Raw genomic sequence first — 19,956 nt, 5'->3', positions numbered from 1 at the left:
TTTTTCCTCGGTAATCGACAAAGCAAATGCTTTCTATAATTCTTGCGCAATAATGCTGACAATGATTCTTTGAAAATGTTACATGCGGGGCGAGTTGATATTTGCTTGACCTCTTAGATACCCCAGTACAGTCATATAACGCGTTCGTAAAGTTAACGCAGATATATATATATATATATATATATATATATATATATATATATATATCTGTCAAAATGTATTGATTCTTATAATTATTGCAAGTATTTTTCTAGTAGCGTTTCTTGAGAGGAACTTTGAAAATTAAAGCTTAAGATTATTTAGAAGATATTAATTTGTAAAAAATATTAGCGCGATATATTTTACATAGGGATCATTCGAAATAACAAATTGTACGGAAATTGTTTAAATATCGTAAAACATGTGCAAACACTGTTAAGCATAGAAATGTTGTAACAAATATTAAATTGATAATCGTACACACCTGCGATGACGTTATCTGTAGCTATCAGGAAAGTCATAAAAAGTCGCGCAACACGATAAACCTATTTATATTGAATTAGAAGGAAAACGTAAAATTAAATTTTATTTCGTCAAATAGATAAATAGAGAGAATCAAATAATAAAAAAAGTAATAACCTTGAAACAATAAACCAAAAGAGAAAAGTTTTTCATATTTTAAAAATATTAATATGTTCTCTGATTTCAAATGTTGCCATATCTGTAAGAAAACAATTTTTGAATGACAATATATAATATAAATAACGTTTCACTTCTTTCACATTTAATAATGATAGACAAAATAAATATTTTATGTTTCACACACACGATTTGCGATTTGAGTTTCACAAGCGGCAGTAAATTATTCGTCGTTAATAATTTAAATTATCAATCTTTACGATTTTCAAATTGAAATTTATCGCAGGATGCTGTCTAATATATCCGACAATTTATGTTTATTAAATGGATACACAGAGATTTTTTGCTATTCAAAGTTGCTTCCATTGGCAAACGAATTACGAACACACAATAGCAGATATGTATATATTATACACATCGCGAGGATTTAAATTTAATATCACAGGTCGAAAATGTTAATAGCATTCGTGGAATATTTAATCGATGTTTCACAGAGAAGAATCATCAATTGCAAACTATAAAACTAAACGCGTCGATCGGTCTGTTTGATATCTAACAAAGCGCGCATTCTTTTCGTTTAAATTTCACCAATATTCTATCGTTCCTCGCCGCCCACTATCACCTTTTCGATAAAATTGGCGGAAGCTCGCTCGAACATCGTCGGACGTTTCTCTTTATATGGTCCATTTATATAAAGTTTCTAATGTCTTAGAATCACATTGAGTGTTTCGTCGGCTGCAAACTCTGTGATAACTTTTGAGTTAATTTTTCCTTTGAAAAAACTTAATAAACGATAAATTAATTGTTTCCTTGTTTTTCTCTTCTATCCACGTCTTTGAAAGAATCGAATGTATTTATGTACTAGAGAAATTAGCGATTTTTAAATCTACATTTTTGCGTTGCCTGAGAAGTGTTACATAAGAGATCTGAATTATTTATCAATATTTATCTAATATTATGATAAAGTCTAGTGATTTTAATTTGAGTATAAGGTATTAAAGTAGAATATGTATGCACACATACGGTTTACACGAAAAATTGATTTGTTGAGAGATTCTGTTATCTGTAAACGCGCTTCCCCTCCTTCTCCCTCTCTATGTTAGTCTAAGATACTAATAAAAATATTCTTTCCCCCCTCCATCAATATCTCTCTTTCTCTGTCTACAGAGGTCGTCATGCGATCATGAACACCGAGAGTGGCAATAACGACAGCGGCGTCAGCGGCAGCGTCAGTGACGAACCGCGCGACAGCGGCAAACCCGTCCTGCTGAGGCACGGCAATGTCATTCACAAGTTCTGCGGCGGCAAGCAAGACGCGAACTGCGTGCGTAAAATGAACGCGATGCCAGAGGAGGAGGACATCACGTCCGACGACACGGAACCGATCAGAATCGGCGGTCATCGGAAACATTTCGAGAACGGCTCCGCCGAGTGGTCCTCGGAGGAGAGAGGTCATCTGCTGAATTCTGCCGTACGTAGGGTCGTTGTCGCGCCTACGGTGGGAATGAACAACGTCGTGAGAAAAACGATCGCGAGTCGCGATGACAGTCCCGAGAGCGTGGTTCGGAACAGCGGTCATCGGTGGCCGCGACCTCGGCCACTGTTGATCGACCAGGCCGAGTCCGGATCAAGCTCGGGTCGCGACAACGGAATGCCGCAGAGTCCTGGTGGACTGAGCCACAGGAGCATCGATCAACCCTACCTGATACGACATCATCATTGTCTTAAGGCGCGTTCGCCGAGGATCTCCAACGCCGTCATGGACGAGAGCCCTAAGCGCTGTTCCTGCTGTCACCATTCGTCGCCCACCTGGTCCTCCAACCTGTACACCGAGTCCAACGGGAGTCATCAAGTTCCTCGCTCCTTTCCCGACACGATCTCGATCAAGTCCCTGGCGTCGATCGGCCTGGGCTCTTCTGACGGCCGGAAGCTGACAATACGTAGAGTTCCCACTTCGCCGTCGGAGCTGCTTAACGTGGTACATCCGCCGCCGTAAGTGAGACACATTACCTACGATCGTGTGCCTCGGCACTTTCGAAGAAGCGGAACGTTAATCACGCTTTACACGTGATCGCGCGTACGCGTGATCGCTTGAGCGTGAGTGCGTTTTCGCATGCTCCGAAAGTGAACGGCAAAGTCTTTATTACGATTAGCCTATGTTCTTGTTTCATAATGTTATTAGATGTTAAAGTTTGATGACGAATATGACAGATGCGTTCGATTAATTCTCGTATCACCGTCCTTAAAAATTAATTTCGCGCTGGATTCTCCGTCTCATTCTTTGAGAGAAAAAATTACACTTTTGAAAGATAAATTAACTTCTAAAGAGATATAATTGTTGGCTTATATAATTGTTAAATTATCTAATTATATACGAGGGACGTAAGTAATAATTCCAGTCTTTGTGTTTGCATATTGCCAATAAACACGCACGACGAAAATAATACTCGATCAGAAATGAGATTTATTACAAGAAAAGTAATGGCCTACGCACTTTAACGTAACATATGAGCCACTTTTGAATTTTAAATGCAACACACTTGTGCTACTTCTGAATGCCAGTCCAAATCATCGAGATACTGTCTTATCGTAAAAATTGATAAACAATTGAAGTAGTCGACGATCGTCGGGTTTAAAATTTTTTTCGTCTTGCCTAAACTCTATTTAAATTATTCATTTATTTTCTTCATTTTTAAACTTAAAAACATATCATCACGCATCATAAACTAATATCACGACTGACAATGAGTTGAAAAGTACACGAATCCGCCAGATGTTTCTCTCACATGTTTCTCTCACGAGTTAATATTTCATGTAAACATCCTAAATAAACTAAATTCGCATACGACATATAGTACACACGACATATAAAAATGAAACTGTCCCGATGAGATCTTTAATAGAAAAGATCGACGACAGCAACTCGCGCAGGCGAATTGTAATGATCTTGGCGATTGATAAGATTAACGTATAACGGAATATTTTTCTTAATGCACGTTAATTACATCCTGAATGACGAATTTGCCGCGTTGATGCAGCATTCAATGCGAATAATAACGTTAGAAATTTTCTTTATATCATTGAAAGTCAATTGCATCAACAACGAATGACGCTTAATGACAATAATATCTTTTATTCCTTTCTAGATCACAGACTTTTAATAAAGAATTAAAAATGTAGAACGGAAGACACTAATACATTAAAAGAAATTAAGAAAACAGAATAAATTGAAATAAATTGCATTTGTTTTTCAGGATATAAGCTCTCTTAGATTAATTTATGTAAAAGTTAAGTATACCGTTTGTGTAAACAGGATTAAATTGGACGAGCGGCAAGTTTAAAAACGTTGAAGTATAAATCGATTTTAAAATTTCTACTCAATTTTCCATATTAGATTATCTTAAATAAAAAATTTTTAGAGAGAGCATCAATTTCACTATTAATTAATATTAACCGTTGTTGATAGAATTTCCACGTTATGCATACCTGCATTATGGTCAGGTCTATGATCTGGAAAGGAGCAAGAGGGTCAAGTTAGTTAATTAACGGCGTCGATGAAATTGGCTCTCGGTTTACCACGGACAGCTCTAATCGACATCGTTGCGCGATAGGCCCCGCTTTAAAGTGAATTAGAACCGGGGATCGAAGTCGGTATAATTTTCGTTATAATTTTCGGGAGTTCACAAATACATCTCGATGCCGCGTACGCACACGCGAAAGTGATCTCTGTCCGTGTGATGCGAATTATCGAAAATTGAACTCGCCTAAATTAGACCCGATTTCGATTACCCTGATTAGAAACTCATCCCTCGTCGAGGGCTGCGCTGAATACTACGTGACGAGAGATGCGTTACACGTCTTCTTAAGCTTGACGCAAAGCCGGCAGATCTCGTTATCCAGGCACTGCAATTCCGGCGTATCGTTTCAGAGACGTAAGTGGATAATAGATGTACAATGTAAGACCGTGTCGTTGTTGCAAGTGTCGGTGTGTTCGTGCGGTACGGTATATTGTTGCAACTCCGTCCCGCTTCTTCCATTGAAACGGAACGGCGTTTCAAACGATCCGTAATTGTCGTCCTACATTTGGACTTCGTCGTGTCCCGTTTTCGAACCGAGCACGTGAAAAAGGCACCGGTCATATCGCGTTAACGTTGTTGATCGAAAAAAAAAAAGATAAATCTCCAACATTAAACTTAAATCCGCTTAAATATCTAATTTGATTCGAATAATCGATTCACGATCCAAGAAGAAGAAAGAGATCATTGACAAAGATGATTAAAATTATATGCGAACACGCGATAATAAGATAAGAGATAAAGGGACTATCAGTTACACATTCGATGCTTGTCTTCGTTATTGTTTGGGACAACCGCGCATTTTATTTTATTTTCTTTTTTTTTCTTTTTTTTTCTTTTAAAATGTAGCGACACCAGGTAACGGCGTGCATTATCGCATCCGCGGTATATTAGTTTTTCCGTTGTGGAACGAACGGGAATGTACACAGGTGCGTCGCATATATCTTTCAGCATTGTCAACCACCCTTTCCCGCCCCTCTGCCCGCTCGTAGCCTGACACCATTTCTGCGCTCATCGCACCGTAAAGTATGAATTCATGCGATAAACGCATAAAAATTCCTGTCCGATTCACGATTCTTACATAATGTGACGAACAAGATCGATTTTACGTTCAGCGTTATTTCGCGACACTTTATCGTGATGTACGATCGAGATTCTTCCATTTCGATTTATCTGCGGCACGTTTTTCTCCTCCCTCTCGTCCCCCCCCCCCTCCTCTCCTCCTTCTTCCCTCTCCGTAAATGCGAACTATAATCAATCCGTAATTGACAATCCATGATCTCGCGTAATATAGAACCACCCCTCCTCCCCCCCCCCCGGCCTCCCTGTCATCGTTAATCGGCGATATAGTGATAATTGAATTCGATGTCTACTGCGTATATCGTATTCTATAAACAATGACGATGAATATTTAATAGTTGCTGGAGTTGTTCGCGAACGCGTGTCATGCAAATTATGCAGGTACATCCACGCGTAACCGATTGATGACACGTGATCGGCCCATGTATGATTTTCCGTCAATTAAAATTCATCAAATATTTTCCATTGACGCGTAAAGTGATCGTTAAATAGTTTAAAAAAAAAAAAAAAAAAGTAACGGACTGTGATAGCATTCTCGTCGATCTATATTATCGTAGTATTATCTTTCAAAAATTTGCTAAATCTTTACAGGAATTATTAATTATTCGCTTAAGGAAATATTTCATAAAAATTCTTGTTACGCTATATTCACTCTTTCGCTAAAACGACATATCTCATAACGTCATAAATTGGGCTCTCGCAACATTTCTCCGGAGTTTCTCTCAATTTTTCTTTCACATTCCGCGCCGCAGACGTCTCTCGTTCTTGCTCGGCTGCATTTGCAATATAAAGGTACGTCGCATTTTTGCAGTTTCGAGGACGATCTTTCCACGTGTGCCAGCTATGACGACGGGGATGCGGACGATTCTGGTGATTATCGGCAACCCAGAAGGCCCCATTGGGCAAATAAAATGCAATTTGTATTGGCTTGCATAGGCTACTCCGTCGGTCTCGGTAACCTCTGGAGATTTCCTTATCTGTGCTATAAAAGTGGCGGCGGTGAGTCTCACGATAAGTAATATTAATCTATTAATCTATGTAAATTGCGTATAATCGTGACATAAATCTTGTATTCAATTCTAAAAATCAAACGCGATTCAAAATTAAAAGTCTTACGGCACGAGAAAGAGAAAACATGGAGAGAGAAAAAAGGAGAATAAAGATTTGCACAGAGATGTTATCTATATATATATATATATATGTACATATAAGATTGGAGCCAAAAATAAATCTGTAAATGTCAAGCAAGCAAATCGCCGCAATCGCAACATGTCGCCGCGATTAGCACGACTATGATAAGAGTACGCGGTTATTTTGCGCGTCGCAAAATACGTCAGTTGGCGAAACAGCTGACGAAGCAACACGCTCCTCGTCCTCTAATTTTTACGAACATCAAAGTCACGTTACGGATCAGCTTAAATTCATCTCTTCGCTCTTTTTTTTTTTTTTTCTTTCAGAAGCGTTTTTCAAGTATCACTTTCTATTCTTCAAGTTCATATTTTGTCAGGGACGGAACAGCGTGAAACGTTGAAACGTAACTATCGCAACAGTTGATAGTCAGTTGCGCGTGAAGAGTTTTCATTATTGAATGAAAAGCGCGTGCTCTAAATGAGGGAAAGATTATACCATGTCGCGGAAGATCGAATTAAGGCGGATCCTGTGAAAAAAATCGTATGACGTCTCGCGTAAGTCGAGCTTCGGATTCAGGGCAAGAGCAAGCACTCTTGCAATCCCTGCAACGTGAGCGCGTATCGTGTTGCTGGCAATTTTCAAAGTCTGGAAGCATCCGGAGCCCGGATGCGTGGCGCAATTCGCTCGCGGAACTTGATACATGACCTTGCCGGAACGCGGCTACTCCGCCGAGCATGGTAAATGATTTCAATGACACCGGTGGAAATAATCGGCCGGGAATCACTTCGCCGGTACTGCTGATTTAAATTGAAGAGCCGGAAAACCGGCTCGCGATTCGATTTACATGATTTAAACGATTCATCGTTTCAGTCGGATAATGTCGACTGAAATCTACGCGTGAAGAAATCAGGAAACAATGAAAAATTGATCGAAGAGCGATTAACGATTCCTATCGAAAGCATAAACTGGCTATTTACTCAGTTTTATCAATCACGCGCGTTGATTAGATCTAGAAAAGACATAAAATGTGTAAAAATATTTAACAAGAGCGAAATAAATTTTTTGACGCTTAAATAAATAAATAAATTAAATCATACGAGATATATATATATATATATATATATATATATATATATATATAAAATTATTAAAATTATTTTTATTTGTAGATAAACGCGCAACTGAAAGCAGCTTTATTTGATCGTAACTTTATGTAATATATACATAATCTCCGCATATATGATGAGCTAGAAACTAGCTTGTAATTTCAACAATCATGCATATACAAGTTAATTTATTGTACAAATAACACGCAGAACTACCGTAAAAATACATCTGTATACGTGCGTGTGTGAGAGTATGTAATTTTGCAAAATCATATATTAAACAGGAGACCGGAAAATCAGAGGAAATAATATGGCTCTACTTGCACGAGATCCATGCTCCGATATATTCATTGTGCCGCAACGCCAAATTGCATTTTCGTGAATAAAAAAGACATTGTTGAAAATAACTGTAACAACATTAACGCGAATGTGTGTCATAATCCGCCTTGTAATTCGACGCGATTGGATTTTCGCCAGAAATTAAATAGCCTGCAATCTCCATTGATACGTCACGTGGATTCAGCCGATTGTTACCTACGCGCGCATCCTCATGTTTAATATATCTGGCGATAATTTATCCGAGGTATAATCGCAAATACATTATTTGTATTGTCGGTTAAACTAAATGAAAACTGTCATCCGTACGTTGTTCAACTAGATTGAAGCGACGAAAAAACAGATCGGATAACGTCGTATGATTTATGCGTGCGATGCTATTCCGCAGTGTGGGGATTAATTTACATCTTCCCGAAATGTACGAAGCGAATTACATATGTATGATCACGCGCGCTTAAAAAGAAAACCTGTGCGAACAAAATCTATGTCTCATCTTCCATCAAAAGTAACATCGAGCTGAAGGTATATTATAGCCGGGCCGCTAAATAAATAAGAAATACGATGGTAAGTGAGATGGTAAATGAACCGGCGACAGTTTGACAATTGAGGGAAACTTGTCAACAGCTGACTAATCGTCATATCCACGGTGACTAAATGCTCGAATTAAGTCATAATCCGCGACACTACGATCGTCGTTTATTGCGAATAAAGAGTTACATCCAGTGACCTTGCCAACTGCCCACATTATGATTAAAGTCAAGTATCATTACGTGAACACGCGTAACGTGTTTAGCGAAACGTTTGGCAAACCCACGTGTGTCTTGTGTAAACTGGATCAATTTTTTTTTTTTTTTTTTTTTTTTAATTGGAAAAAAGAAAGAGCTCTCAATGCTTTCTTAAATAGAAAATTATTAACTTCGATATCGATTGCTCGATGGAAAATTTGATTTATATCGCTCGCGTTATATTTCAGGTGTGTTCCTCGTGCCTTACTTTTTAATACTCGTAGTATGCGGAGTACCACTATTGTATATGGAACTCAGCATAGGACAGTTCACTCGTCGCGGCCCAATCGGCGCTCTGGGTCAAGTGTGTCCGTTATTGAAAGGTAAATGAATAAGTTATCGAATGATAGATTGTCGATAAAATCCGATGGTCGTTGAAAGCTCTCGCGCGCTCATTTTTATCGTAAAAGCCCGCTAACTTGAAACACGTTAATTTGAAAACTATAATTGGAGGATGTTCGAATTATAAGATTAGCGTCGTCATCCCTTTATTTGTCTATTTATTTTTTTTTTACGAGCGTAAGCGATTTAAATTTTCAATTTTAACGAGCTTTTCGAAAAATATATATTTTAATTAGAGAGAAAAGTATGTGTCTCTTTTACGTGCTATTTTCTATGATATATTTGTATCTCTGCAGGAGCTGGTTTGTCGTCGGTCGTGATATCATTTCTGATATCAACCTACCATAATGTGATAATAGCCTACGCAATTTACTATTTCTTTGCGGCATTCCGAGCGGATCAGCCGTGGTCGCGTTGCGACAACTCGTGGAATTCGCCACGCTGTTGGTTGCCCATTTACGGACCCATCGATAATCGAACTCGACCGAACTTGACAAGGACACCGTCCGAGGATTTCTTCGAGTACTCTTTTAAAAACTATATATTTATATAAATAAAATGTAGACTCATTAATTCACATTATCTTTGTAATATTGCTAACGAGGTATCCACGCACTATTTCTAAAAAGGAATTAAAGAGAATTTGATTATTATATTATTTATAAAAAATTTTATAAAATACACACGCATAGTACGCAATCTCGAAATATTGGAAAAAAAAAAATAGTTATACTTTTCTACTTAGCAAGAAAGTCCTGCAAATTAGTAGCGGCATCGAAGAACCAGGGATCTTGAGATGGGAACTTGCGGCGTGCTTGATAACCGCGTGGATCATGGTATATTTTTCCATTTGGAAATCTATCAAATCATCAGCGCGCGTAAGGTATCTCACAGCAACGTTACCTTTCCTCCTGATCATCGTCTTCCTCACGCGTTCCCTCACCCTGGAGGGCGCCGCGAAAGGTCTGCGATTCTTTTTTCATCCACGCTGGGAATTGCTCGGCGACGCCAAGGTAGTCTGAAAAAATAATTAATTTTTCGTTAGAAAGGAAAGGAATATTATATTGTTATTATGAATTTTATTTATTTAGGTCTGGATAAATGCTGCAGCACAAGTCTTCAATTCTGTAGGTATTGCCTTCGGATCGATGATATGTTTCGCGAGTTACAACAGATTTCACAACACGGTCTTGGTAGATACCATAGCTGTTTCACTGATAAATGCCTTGAGCAGTCTAGTAGTCGGGATATTCTCTTTCGCCACGATCGGCAATATAGCGCTGGAGCAAAACATGTCCGTCGAAGATGTCCTGACTGACGGTACGTATATAGAACTAGAAATAGAAGTTTGCGTCAGGTTAAAAATGTAAAAAAATATATGTATATATATAATGTTGCGAAGAGCTATATATATTTTTTTTCAATTTTTTTCTTGCCACTTTCGCATCGTCAGATTAATTCTCTGCCTGACATTTTATAGATAAATCATAATTTCCGTTCAAGGACCTGGTCTAGTCTTCGTCATCTATCCGCAAGCGCTAGGCAAGATGCCAGCTTCTCAATTCTGGGCTGTACTATTTTTCTTCATGCTGGTCTGCCTTTCGTTGAACAGTCAAGTAAGTATGTACAGGATGTGTGTATAAAAAAAACACACACACACACACACGTTTCCTTTCAAGCCACGCATACATTATAAACTTGATCAACAAATAAATTCGACTGTTATTGTCAAACTGTATTTCCATATAAAAATCCGTGAAAGTATAAATAGCGTTAATCGTACGTTGGATAAAAAATTTGAGATTAAATCTCAGAGTTTTGCTTAATCGCGCTTAACAGAGATGGAAATTATATATTTTTACAAACTTTCTATTTTAAAGGCCGTAAGTATAGTTTATCTTTTGCAATGTTTTAACGGGTGTTACGTAAACTTTGGGATTTCAGTTTGCCGTTGTTGAAGTGGTCGTTACGTCGATCCAAGATGGTTTCCCAAAGTGGGTGAAGCGTCATCTTCTCTGTCACGAAGTCTTGGTTCTTCTCATATGCGTCGTCTCGTTCTTATTCGGATTGCCGAATGTCACACAGGTAGAATCAGACACGTCGAATCGATTCGATTCTTATAATGCGAAACTAAATGTTTATCCCTTACTTAATTTCCCGACTGCCTCAGGGTGGTATTTATTTCTTCCAACTGATAGATCATTACGCCGCATCGATATCCATTATGTTTTTGGCGTTCTTCGAGGTAATCGCTATCTCTTGGCTTTATGGCGTACGGCGACTGTGTAATAACGTTAAAGAAATGACCGGACACGTGCCCTCGATATACTTTCGGTTCTGTTGGTTCTTCGCTGCACCTCTACTCATAATGGTATGCAAGACTATTGATGAATATTTCTTATTATAATTCGTTTTCAAACGGAATCAAAATTACGTATCTGGAAAGGCAATATTTGAGACAAATGATTGTATATCGAGTGGAATGCGACAAAACGTAGAACTGGGATTAAAGACGAGCAATTATTCGCCCGCAATTGATATCTTCAAAGAAACATAAAGCGCTTTGTTTCTCCTCGAAAATAACGATTGCGCGGAAATATAATTGTCCACTTTTAAACCCTGTTTCTTGTTTCGTTACGCTCAGCATATTTGATGCAGTCGGCAATCTTTGAAACGCGGCTAGCATTTTCATAATTATCTCCTTAGGCTGTATGGGTATTCAGCTTAATTGATTACGAGCCACCGACCTACCACAACGGTGACTACACGTATCCATGGTGGGCAGAGGCGATCGGATGGGGCATCGCGTCTCTCTCCTTAATTTGCATTCCCGCTTTTGCCGTTTACGTATTTGTCCGAGCGGATGGTGTCACGTTCGCCGAGGTACGTCGAATTTTGTTGTACATTGTTGGGTAACCACAAGATCAGTTTGCCTATAGATAATTAAATTCTTCGTAGAATTTGATCATTTATAGGCAAATTGATTAAACCTTCATAAAATTCAATCGTCTACTTTAAAAATCTAATATTACGAAACACACATCTTATACAATAAATACAGAATAATATCTGATAGAAAATACAATATTTGGGCACACAGTGTGTAAAAATTAAAGGGATTGCATTTTATATTCTACAAAGAGGTTGATAATGTTATTTGCAGAGACTCAAGAATTCCATCAAGCCACATTTCGAAGCGTGCAAAGTTTGCGGTCAGGAATACTGCATGGAACCTATGCACAATCTGGAAGAGGACATTCTCAAGGAATCTCAGACAGACATGAATACTTCCCTACAATTAAATTCACATTATCTACTAAAGCCTCAAATGTGACAACGTAATACATAAGAGCAATTAAGTTTTCATAATTACAATTAACTCGTGTCCACAAATCAAAATTGTTCTGAGAAATAATTATTTAACATTGTTTTATTTTCAAATATCGTTTAATTCTTATCATAAATTATTTTTATCACGAATCATTACACCAACTGTTGCGCAACAATTAACATTCCATTATTTATACTCGTTACAAAGTATAGCAATTACTTGCGAAAGAGTCATTAAGATATATGTATATACTAATGTGTGTTATTACACTTATTGTATAAACTATTATTCTTTGCGCCATCGTCATGTGATAGAGATTATAGACCAGCACTGATTCAAAATAGAATCCTATTCCTGTATATATCGCAATTGATACACATTGTTAATCATATAATTTTAATAAATTATGTATTGTCCAAAAGAATGTATATTTTTCTCGATTCAACTCTTTTAATAATATTTAATCAAATTTATTGATGTCACATTCACTCTTTTCCCTTAATCATTCGCGCATTGCATATATTTGGCTATTAAGCAATCATACAATAGGGAGAGCGGATTTCGACATAACGATGCGCTTATGTAAGTTTAGAATCTCCATTACGCAGCGGGTTTCGATCGCATTGAATCCTTATACGACAAATTAGATATAACTAATTGCATTATGCATTCCCTGGGACACGAGTGCCGCGGTGACAGTATCTCATTCGAGTATTGGACTAGCTCACGTCGAAGTTTACCTTAATAGCGTTCCGCTTAAACTTACCGAGACATGACAAAGAAGTTCGAATTTAATTGGCGCATCGAAGTACCGGAGCTCTTGACGAAGGGCGCGGTATTCGATCGATGGTTCGAAGATAAAGAGACGACCGAATACGAACCGAATTGTCTATTCAAAGTCGACGAGTACGGGTTCTTTATCTATTGGAAAAGCGATGGAAAGGTAGACCAATTTTTTAACTGCATCTCTCTAACTAGATAAATATTTTCCTGAAAAAAAAAAAATGGACCGATCATATACATGGCCATATATATATATATATATATAATCTTATATGTATAATTACATAAGTTCATTTTTTTCGCGTTACTATTAGTTTTCAACAAAAAAATGCGCGTATAAATTACTCACGATTTTTCGATAGGACGGAGATGTCATAGAATTGGCTCAAGTAAGCGACATTCGTTACGGAGGCACGCCAAAGGTAAATTTTGAGAAGAAAAACAATTCGCGCGAGATTAAAAAAAAAAAATTATAATAAATAATAATTTTAATAATTTGTATTATATTAAATAACGATGGATGATCGGCCTGTCTAGGAGCCAAAATTATGCAACAAACTAAGCAAACACGGAACGTTGGAGCAGTTGGACGAAAAAAGTTTAACTATATGTTCTGGAGTAGATTACACAAATATCCATTATCAGCATATTGTATGTCCGGATGAACAAACAGCTAAGGTAATAACTAAAAAATTGAGAAACATTGATTAATATTTATATGCGTAAATATAAGCTTCAAGAAATCTATAACGAATATTCAATTGACAGAGTATTGTTGACAGTTGTTGATTTTCTACTTTCTTTTTTCGCGACCGAATTATGTTTGTATTTAATTACACGTTTTTTTCTTTTTATTTTACGTAATTACGTCTAATTTAAACTTATGTTGCTTCATCGCTAATGTAATCGATACTATCTTATTCTTTATATCTTATATCTATTTCTGACCTGTGATTAATTCAGGATTGGCAGATTGCTCTGCGTTTAATTACGCATAACACAAAAGCGTCTAACATTTGTCCGACGACACAGCTTATGAAGCAGTATGTATTTATTAATTCAAATTTGATATAACTTTAACAAAAATATAATAAATATAAAATATAAAAATATAATAAAATAGGTGTCTAAACGTTAACAGTATGTTTTTCCCTTTGATCATTACATAAAACCTGATTCTGATCGAATCTGCCAGTTGGATGCGGCTAAGTTTTCAAGTCGATCCAAAAGGAAAGGTTCCTGTGAAAGTGATATCAAAGACTTTTGCATCTGGAAAGACCGAGAAACTTGTTTATCAAGGATTATCGGAACTGGGTTTGCCCAATGGAAAGGTGAATCTTTAAATACGAGAATTTATAGAAAGAAAAGTTCTCAATTAACGTTTAAACGCTATCAACAATTTAACTAGGAAAATTTCAAGAGAAGCCATCTTCGATTAATTATATAATTAATTTCTCGGCGTGTTGCTTTATTAATTCAACAATAAAAATATTTTACTCTCAAATAGTATTCGTAAAAATGAATAAAAATGTTACATGATATCTCGTATATAAAATTGTATATAAAATTCATTCATTGTTTAACTACTCTTTTAGTGTTATTTAAAAATATTAGTGTTTACTAGAAACAATTATTAAAGAGGATTTGTACGAGAGAAATCACGTAAAATTGTTCAAATAACTAACAAAAATACAATATATTTCGCCAACCGCAATCTTTTACGTTTCAGAACGATAAAATAGAGCCTGAGGCTTTCACGTTCGATAAGTTCTACAGCTTGTACTTTAAGATTTGCCCTAGAAATGATATCGAAGAACTTTTTCAATCAATGTAAGTATTGTACTTACAATCAGACGGTTATATTGCGAAGCAAACGTCATCGTTTTCGCTTTACAGTACAAAAGGAAAAGTCGACACTATAAATTTGTTGCAACTCGTGGAATTTATGAATACGAAACAAAGGGATCCACGACTCAACGAAATCTTGTATCCTTTATACACTGAGAAGAGATGCACGGAAATCATCAATGATTATGAGATGGACGAGAAAATGAAAGCGGAAAGTTAGCTTCTCTGACAAGTTTAATTTTATTTTACCACCATATATTAATTTTGACATAAAAAAGAAATCTAATATTCCTCATTTAACTTTGCACACAGAAAGATTGACGAAAGATGGTTTCATACGGTATTTAATGTCCGATGAAAACGCGCCGGTGTTTTTAGACAAATTAGATGAATGGATGGAGATGGACCAACCGCTCTCACATTATTACATTAATTCAAGCCACAATACTTACCTCAGCGGTCGTCAAATCGGTGGCAAGAGCACCGTTGAGATGTATCGACAAGTTCTGCTTGCTGGTTGCAGGTACCGTTTGTTTAACTAGAATGTTGATAAAAAAAATTATTCTGTATAATAAAAGAAGATTTATTTCGATTTTAGATGCGTCGAGTTGGATTGTTGGGATGGTAAGGGCGAAGACGAGGAGCCCATCATAACCCATGGCAAAGCTATGTGTACCGACATCCTCTTCAAGGATGTGATCTACGCTATAAGAGACACTGCATTTGTCACTACCGAGTATCCTGTGATTTTAAGTTTCGAGAATCATTGCTGCATGAAACAGCAATATAAGCTAGCAAAATATTGCGACGAGATATTCGGCGATCTGTTGCTAAAGGAGCCCCTGAAAGATTATCCTGTAAGCGATATCGAGAGAATATCACATTTAATAATTATTTTTATAAATCAGTTAATAAATTAATATTCAATATCTCGTAAATACATTTTTCCAGCTCGAGCCAGGGTGTCCTCTCCCTCCACCGTGTGAATTGAAACGCAAGATATTAATAAAGAACAAGCGGTTAAAACCGGAAGTAGAAAAAGTCGAGCTCGAGCTTTTCCGTGCCGGACAATTCGAAGACAAAGATGAAGATGTAGAAGATGCCAGCGCACCCGCAGTTGCTCCACCTCCGGAGCCGCCAAAGGTTATTAATAACATTAATGAACTTTCAGAGAAACGAAAACTAAGTTCTTTTCCCTCTCTCTGGAAAATTAAAAAATTTCTGGAATTGTCTTCGATATATTTGCTGTCGTGTAGGAAAACGAAGCTTCTGCCGGAGGCGAGGGAACCGAGGAGGTACAAGTCACTCAATACACGAGCAGCACTATGCGGGTTCACCCTTTACTTTCATCGATGATAAACTACGCGCAACCAATAAAGTTTCAGAGTTTTGAAACGGCGGAGAGTACGTGCTATATCAATACAATAGAAATTTCTATGTCTATCTTTTTAATAGTAATTTTATATCATTTTTAAAAATATAATATTTTTTTATAATCAACTATACTAGAATAATTAACAAACTAATAAATCTGTAATCATTTCAAGAATCTATCAATTGTGTCACTTTTAAAGTACTGTCTTTAATCCTTCTTAGGAACTCTAATAAGATTTTATAAAACTACAAAAAAATCTTTAATAAATATGTAAATTTAAAAGAACGTAAAGAATTTTTTATGCTACGTTTCTTTGCAATTTTTATATATAAAAATATATTTTAAGTTAACCGAAATGGCAAAACATGTATCCTGACTTAAGAAGGGTTAAATGAGTGAACATATATACGACCGTATACACGAGTCACACACGCGACGTGTACTAATGTCTCAACCCCGACGTTTTAGGCAAGAATATACATCATAATATGTCTTCGTTCTCCGAGACCGCCGCTCTTAACTATCTGAAAACTCACTCCGTCGAGTTCGTTAATTACAACAAGCGGCAAATGAGTCGAATATATCCAAAGGGCACGAGAGCTGATTCCTCGAATTACATGCCTCAGGTAACTGCTGTAATAATAACACAAACGCGTTCAAATTCCCCTTGGAGTTATTTACTCATGTATTCCCGTTATCTAACAATATACAGGCTGCGTCAAAAGTCTCGTACTCGCATATATTGCTAACTATTATTTATTCGATCTCTGATATCTATCTATAAATCGAGAGAAAGTAAATAAATTTTTTTCACATATATTTTTTATAATTACCTTTTCATGCAATACGCTCGCAATTTATCTAGGTCTTCTGGAACGCTGGCTGCCAGATGGTAGCTTTGAATTTCCAAACCCCGGATCTGCCGATACAGCTCAATCAGGGGAAATTCGAGTACAACGGGACTACGGGCTACCTGCTGAAGCCCGACTTCATGCGAAGACCTGATCGAAGCTTCGATCCTTTTTCCGAGGACGTTGACGGTATCATCACCGCGCAATGCGCGGTTCAAATCATAGCTGGACAATTCTTGTCGGACAAGAAGGTGGGCACGTACGTGGAAGTTGATATGTACGGTCTACCGGCGGATACAATTAAGAAAGAATTCAGGACACGAATGGTGCCGGCGAATGGTCTGAATCCGGTTTACAACGAGGAGCCATTCTTATTTCGGAAGGTCGTGCTTCCCGATTTGGCGGTGCTCAGATTCGGTACTGAGATTCCTTTTTTTTTTTTTTTGCTTCTATTCTTTTATATAGAAATGTATCTATCATAATATATGAAGCAAATTTCTCTAAAATATAAAAATATCCATTTTTAAAGTTTGCGGATAAATAAATATTGCCATCTATAAACAGGATATAATTTTTAATCATATTTCATTTTACGCAGGCGTGTATGAAGAGAATGGCAAATTGCTTGGACAACGAATCTTACCTTTGGATGGTCTTCAGGCCGGCTACAGACACATCTCTTTAAAGACTGAAGCAAACTTCCCGATGGCGTTGCCGATGCTCTTTTGCAACATAGAACTGAAGATTTATGTCCCCGATGGATTCGAAGGTAACGCTTGAAGCACGGCTCAAAAATATTACTATTTTACGCGGCGCTTTCGCTCAAGCCCGCTCCCAATTTCAGATTTTATGGCCGCCTTGTCGGATCCGGGTGGTTTTAGCAAGGCTAGTGAGAAGCAGAGCGAAACGATGAAGGGACTCGGAATAGAACAGACGGATGCCAAGGCTGAAGCTAAGAAGAAGAAGGAGGAAGAGACAAAAAGGGGTATAACAAAGTTATATAAAAGATACGATTGCGTCTATTCTTTTTTTTCTATATTGGTTTGAAAAAGAAAAGATGATATCGAATTAAACGATAAGAGAACGACAAGGAAATTATATCAATTGTACGTACGGTCTTTATTATACAATTTCAGAGGAACTAAAATTGGAACCTGTGACGCTAGAATTTTTGAAAAAAGAGAAAGGTTTCAAATCCGGCAAAAAGCATCAGAAAGAATTGGATGCCATGAGAAAAAAGCAAACGAAGGAAAGGCAAACCATGCAGAAGAATCATTGCAGTGCCATCGAGAAGCTAACTAAAGGAAAAGAGTGCGTTTACGCGTTGATATTTTCTACTTAATTAATAATTCTGTATCGAGAAAAAGAAGGGAAATGAGAAATTTGTATCCTTGTATATTTTTAGCAAAAATTCTTTGGCGCAAGACGCTAATGTGAAGAAAGTTATAAGCGAACAAACGGCTCAATGGTCCGCTATGATGGAGAAGCAGAGGAAGGAGGAATGGGAATTATTGAAGAATCAAACGCAGGGCTCTCGTGATGAATTAAAGAAGCTGATCGAAGTCGTGCAAGCCACGCAAGTTAAACAGATGCAGGCGAAACACGACAAGTTGGTTTACGTCTTAATTGATTATATAATATTCGCTGATTGATGCTCTCGCAATAATATAAATTCTGATTTGCCACGATTTTGTCTCACACGAAATTACACGTTGGTTTTGCAGAGACGCTAAGGAAATGAATGCCAGTCAAGCGAAAATATCTGTGGAAACGGCGAAAGAGATAATGAACGACAAGACTTTGAAAACGAAAGGTGACAAGGATAGGCGGCTTCGTGAAAAGAAACAACAAAACACAAAGAAATTTATGGATGAGAGAAAGACTATGGAGATCAAACAGGGTCGTGAAAAGGAGAAGCTAAAGGTTACGCATGAAAAACAAGTGACAGATTTGGACAAGGATATCGACGCGGTAGGCCTCTGCGTAGTGATAAAAATTTGCTAACTTAATAACAAATATGCTAATTTTTTAAATAAAAGAAGATGCCGAGTTCTTTGCAATTGGATTACAGAGATCAATATTAGCATTCTATTTTTTTTTCTTTGCTTTTAGAGTAAGCATTTTCAATTATAGTTTCTTGTTCTGAAATTTGATCCTGTTTTACATTACGAGTGAAGAAAAAAATCACGATTATAAAATTTTTTTTGTCCAATATCTATGAATAGAGAAGATAAATAATTAATTAGAGTAATACATAGTAAATAATTGAATAAATTATAAAGAAATAAAAAAAATTCCATAACTTATTTATGAAATTTATGTAACTTGGAAATATTTAATACGCATCTGTTGATTATGTTGCAGAATATTGAGATGTACAAGAATGAAGCGATTGAATATGACTTATTGCCTAAGATGGAGCTCTATATATAACTTCTTCAGTATTTCCTAAAAAATCATCATACTTATTATTATTATTATCATCTATTGTTGTCTTATATATATTTTGTGTTATGTACGTATTTTTATATTTTTTATAATTGTATATTACTTACATGTTTTGATATGTATATATAATATATATCATAATTATCAAATATAAATTTTTTTTTATCTATTTGTAATTCGTCATATAAAGTTTATTAGTTATTGATAATATCTATGTACCTATCAAAATATATCTCTCAATAAATGAAAAAAAAATGACGTTCAAGAAATATTTGATCAAAATATCCCACTATAAATTCTCTTTAATTATATATACATATTAAATTTTTTCATTAATTTTTGAGAAA

The 19,956-nt window shown here is 36.6% G+C and overlaps 2 protein-coding genes across 3 annotated transcripts; both read left to right on the top strand.

Annotated features, from left to right (window-relative positions):
• Nucleotides 1-1,784: 1,784 nt before the first annotated feature.
• On the top strand, nt 1,785-12,739 carry Ine (solute carrier family 6 member inebriated). Of its 2 annotated transcripts, XM_070304831.1 has the most exons (11): nt 1,785-2,610; nt 6,085-6,272; nt 8,820-8,954; nt 9,270-9,495; nt 9,719-9,986; nt 10,065-10,293; nt 10,477-10,589; nt 10,918-11,058; nt 11,144-11,344; nt 11,680-11,856; nt 12,137-12,739. In XM_070304831.1, the coding sequence occupies exons 1-11, from the start codon at nt 1,802-1,804 to the stop codon at nt 12,305-12,307; spliced, it is 2,658 nt and encodes an 885-aa protein (XP_070160932.1). In that variant the 5' UTR covers nt 1,785-1,801; the 3' UTR covers nt 12,308-12,739. The 2 variants fall into 2 exon arrangements, with proteins under 2 accessions (XP_070160932.1, XP_070160931.1); XM_070304830.1 differs by lacking the exons at nt 11,680-11,856; nt 12,137-12,739 and having other exon boundaries at nt 1,787-2,610; nt 11,172-11,304.
• A 252-nt stretch (nt 12,740-12,991) lies between these two features.
• On the top strand, nt 12,992-19,870 carry LOC138938217 (1-phosphatidylinositol 4,5-bisphosphate phosphodiesterase). Its single transcript, XM_070305048.1, has 19 exons — nt 12,992-13,247; nt 13,450-13,509; nt 13,625-13,765; nt 14,051-14,130; nt 14,283-14,418; nt 14,817-14,917; nt 14,984-15,150; nt 15,248-15,458; nt 15,534-15,792; nt 15,887-16,078; nt 16,192-16,339; nt 16,779-16,936; nt 17,176-17,578; nt 17,760-17,930; nt 18,006-18,146; nt 18,298-18,472; nt 18,567-18,770; nt 18,886-19,132; nt 19,526-19,870. The coding sequence occupies exons 1-19, from the start codon at nt 13,077-13,079 to the stop codon at nt 19,592-19,594; spliced, it is 3,234 nt and encodes a 1,077-aa protein (XP_070161149.1). The 5' UTR covers nt 12,992-13,076; the 3' UTR covers nt 19,595-19,870.
• The last annotated feature ends 86 nt before the right edge of the window (nt 19,871-19,956 follow it).

This window comes from Polyergus mexicanus, unplaced genomic scaffold (genome assembly GCF_030449975.1).
Source record: "Polyergus mexicanus isolate NDT 795.1 unplaced genomic scaffold, iyPolMexi1.0 SCAF_12, whole genome shotgun sequence".
NCBI classification, from domain to species: Eukaryota; Metazoa; Arthropoda; class Insecta; order Hymenoptera; family Formicidae; genus Polyergus; species Polyergus mexicanus.
This window is presented reverse-complemented; position numbering and strand designations above follow the sequence as displayed.

Excerpts from the sequence above, each read along its gene's own strand:
- Ine (XM_070304831.1), top strand. The coding sequence starts at position 1,802 with ATGAACACCGAGAGTGGCAATAACGACAGCGGCGTCAGCGGCAGCGTC. Across the intron at positions 2,611-6,084 it reads AACGTGGTACATCCGCCGCC|TTTCGAGGACGATCTTTCCA; the intron begins GTAAGTGAGACA and ends GCATTTTTGCAG. Across the intron at positions 8,955-9,269 it reads AGTGTGTCCGTTATTGAAAG|GAGCTGGTTTGTCGTCGGTC; the intron begins GTAAATGAATAA and ends GTATCTCTGCAG.
- LOC138938217 (XM_070305048.1), top strand. The coding sequence starts at position 13,077 with ATGACAAAGAAGTTCGAATTTAATTGGCGCATCGAAGTACCGGAGCTC. Across the intron at positions 15,793-15,886 it reads AGCCCCTGAAAGATTATCCT|CTCGAGCCAGGGTGTCCTCT; the intron begins GTAAGCGATATC and ends ACATTTTTCCAG. Across the intron at positions 16,340-16,778 it reads GAGTTTTGAAACGGCGGAGA|GCAAGAATATACATCATAAT; the intron begins GTACGTGCTATA and ends CCGACGTTTTAG.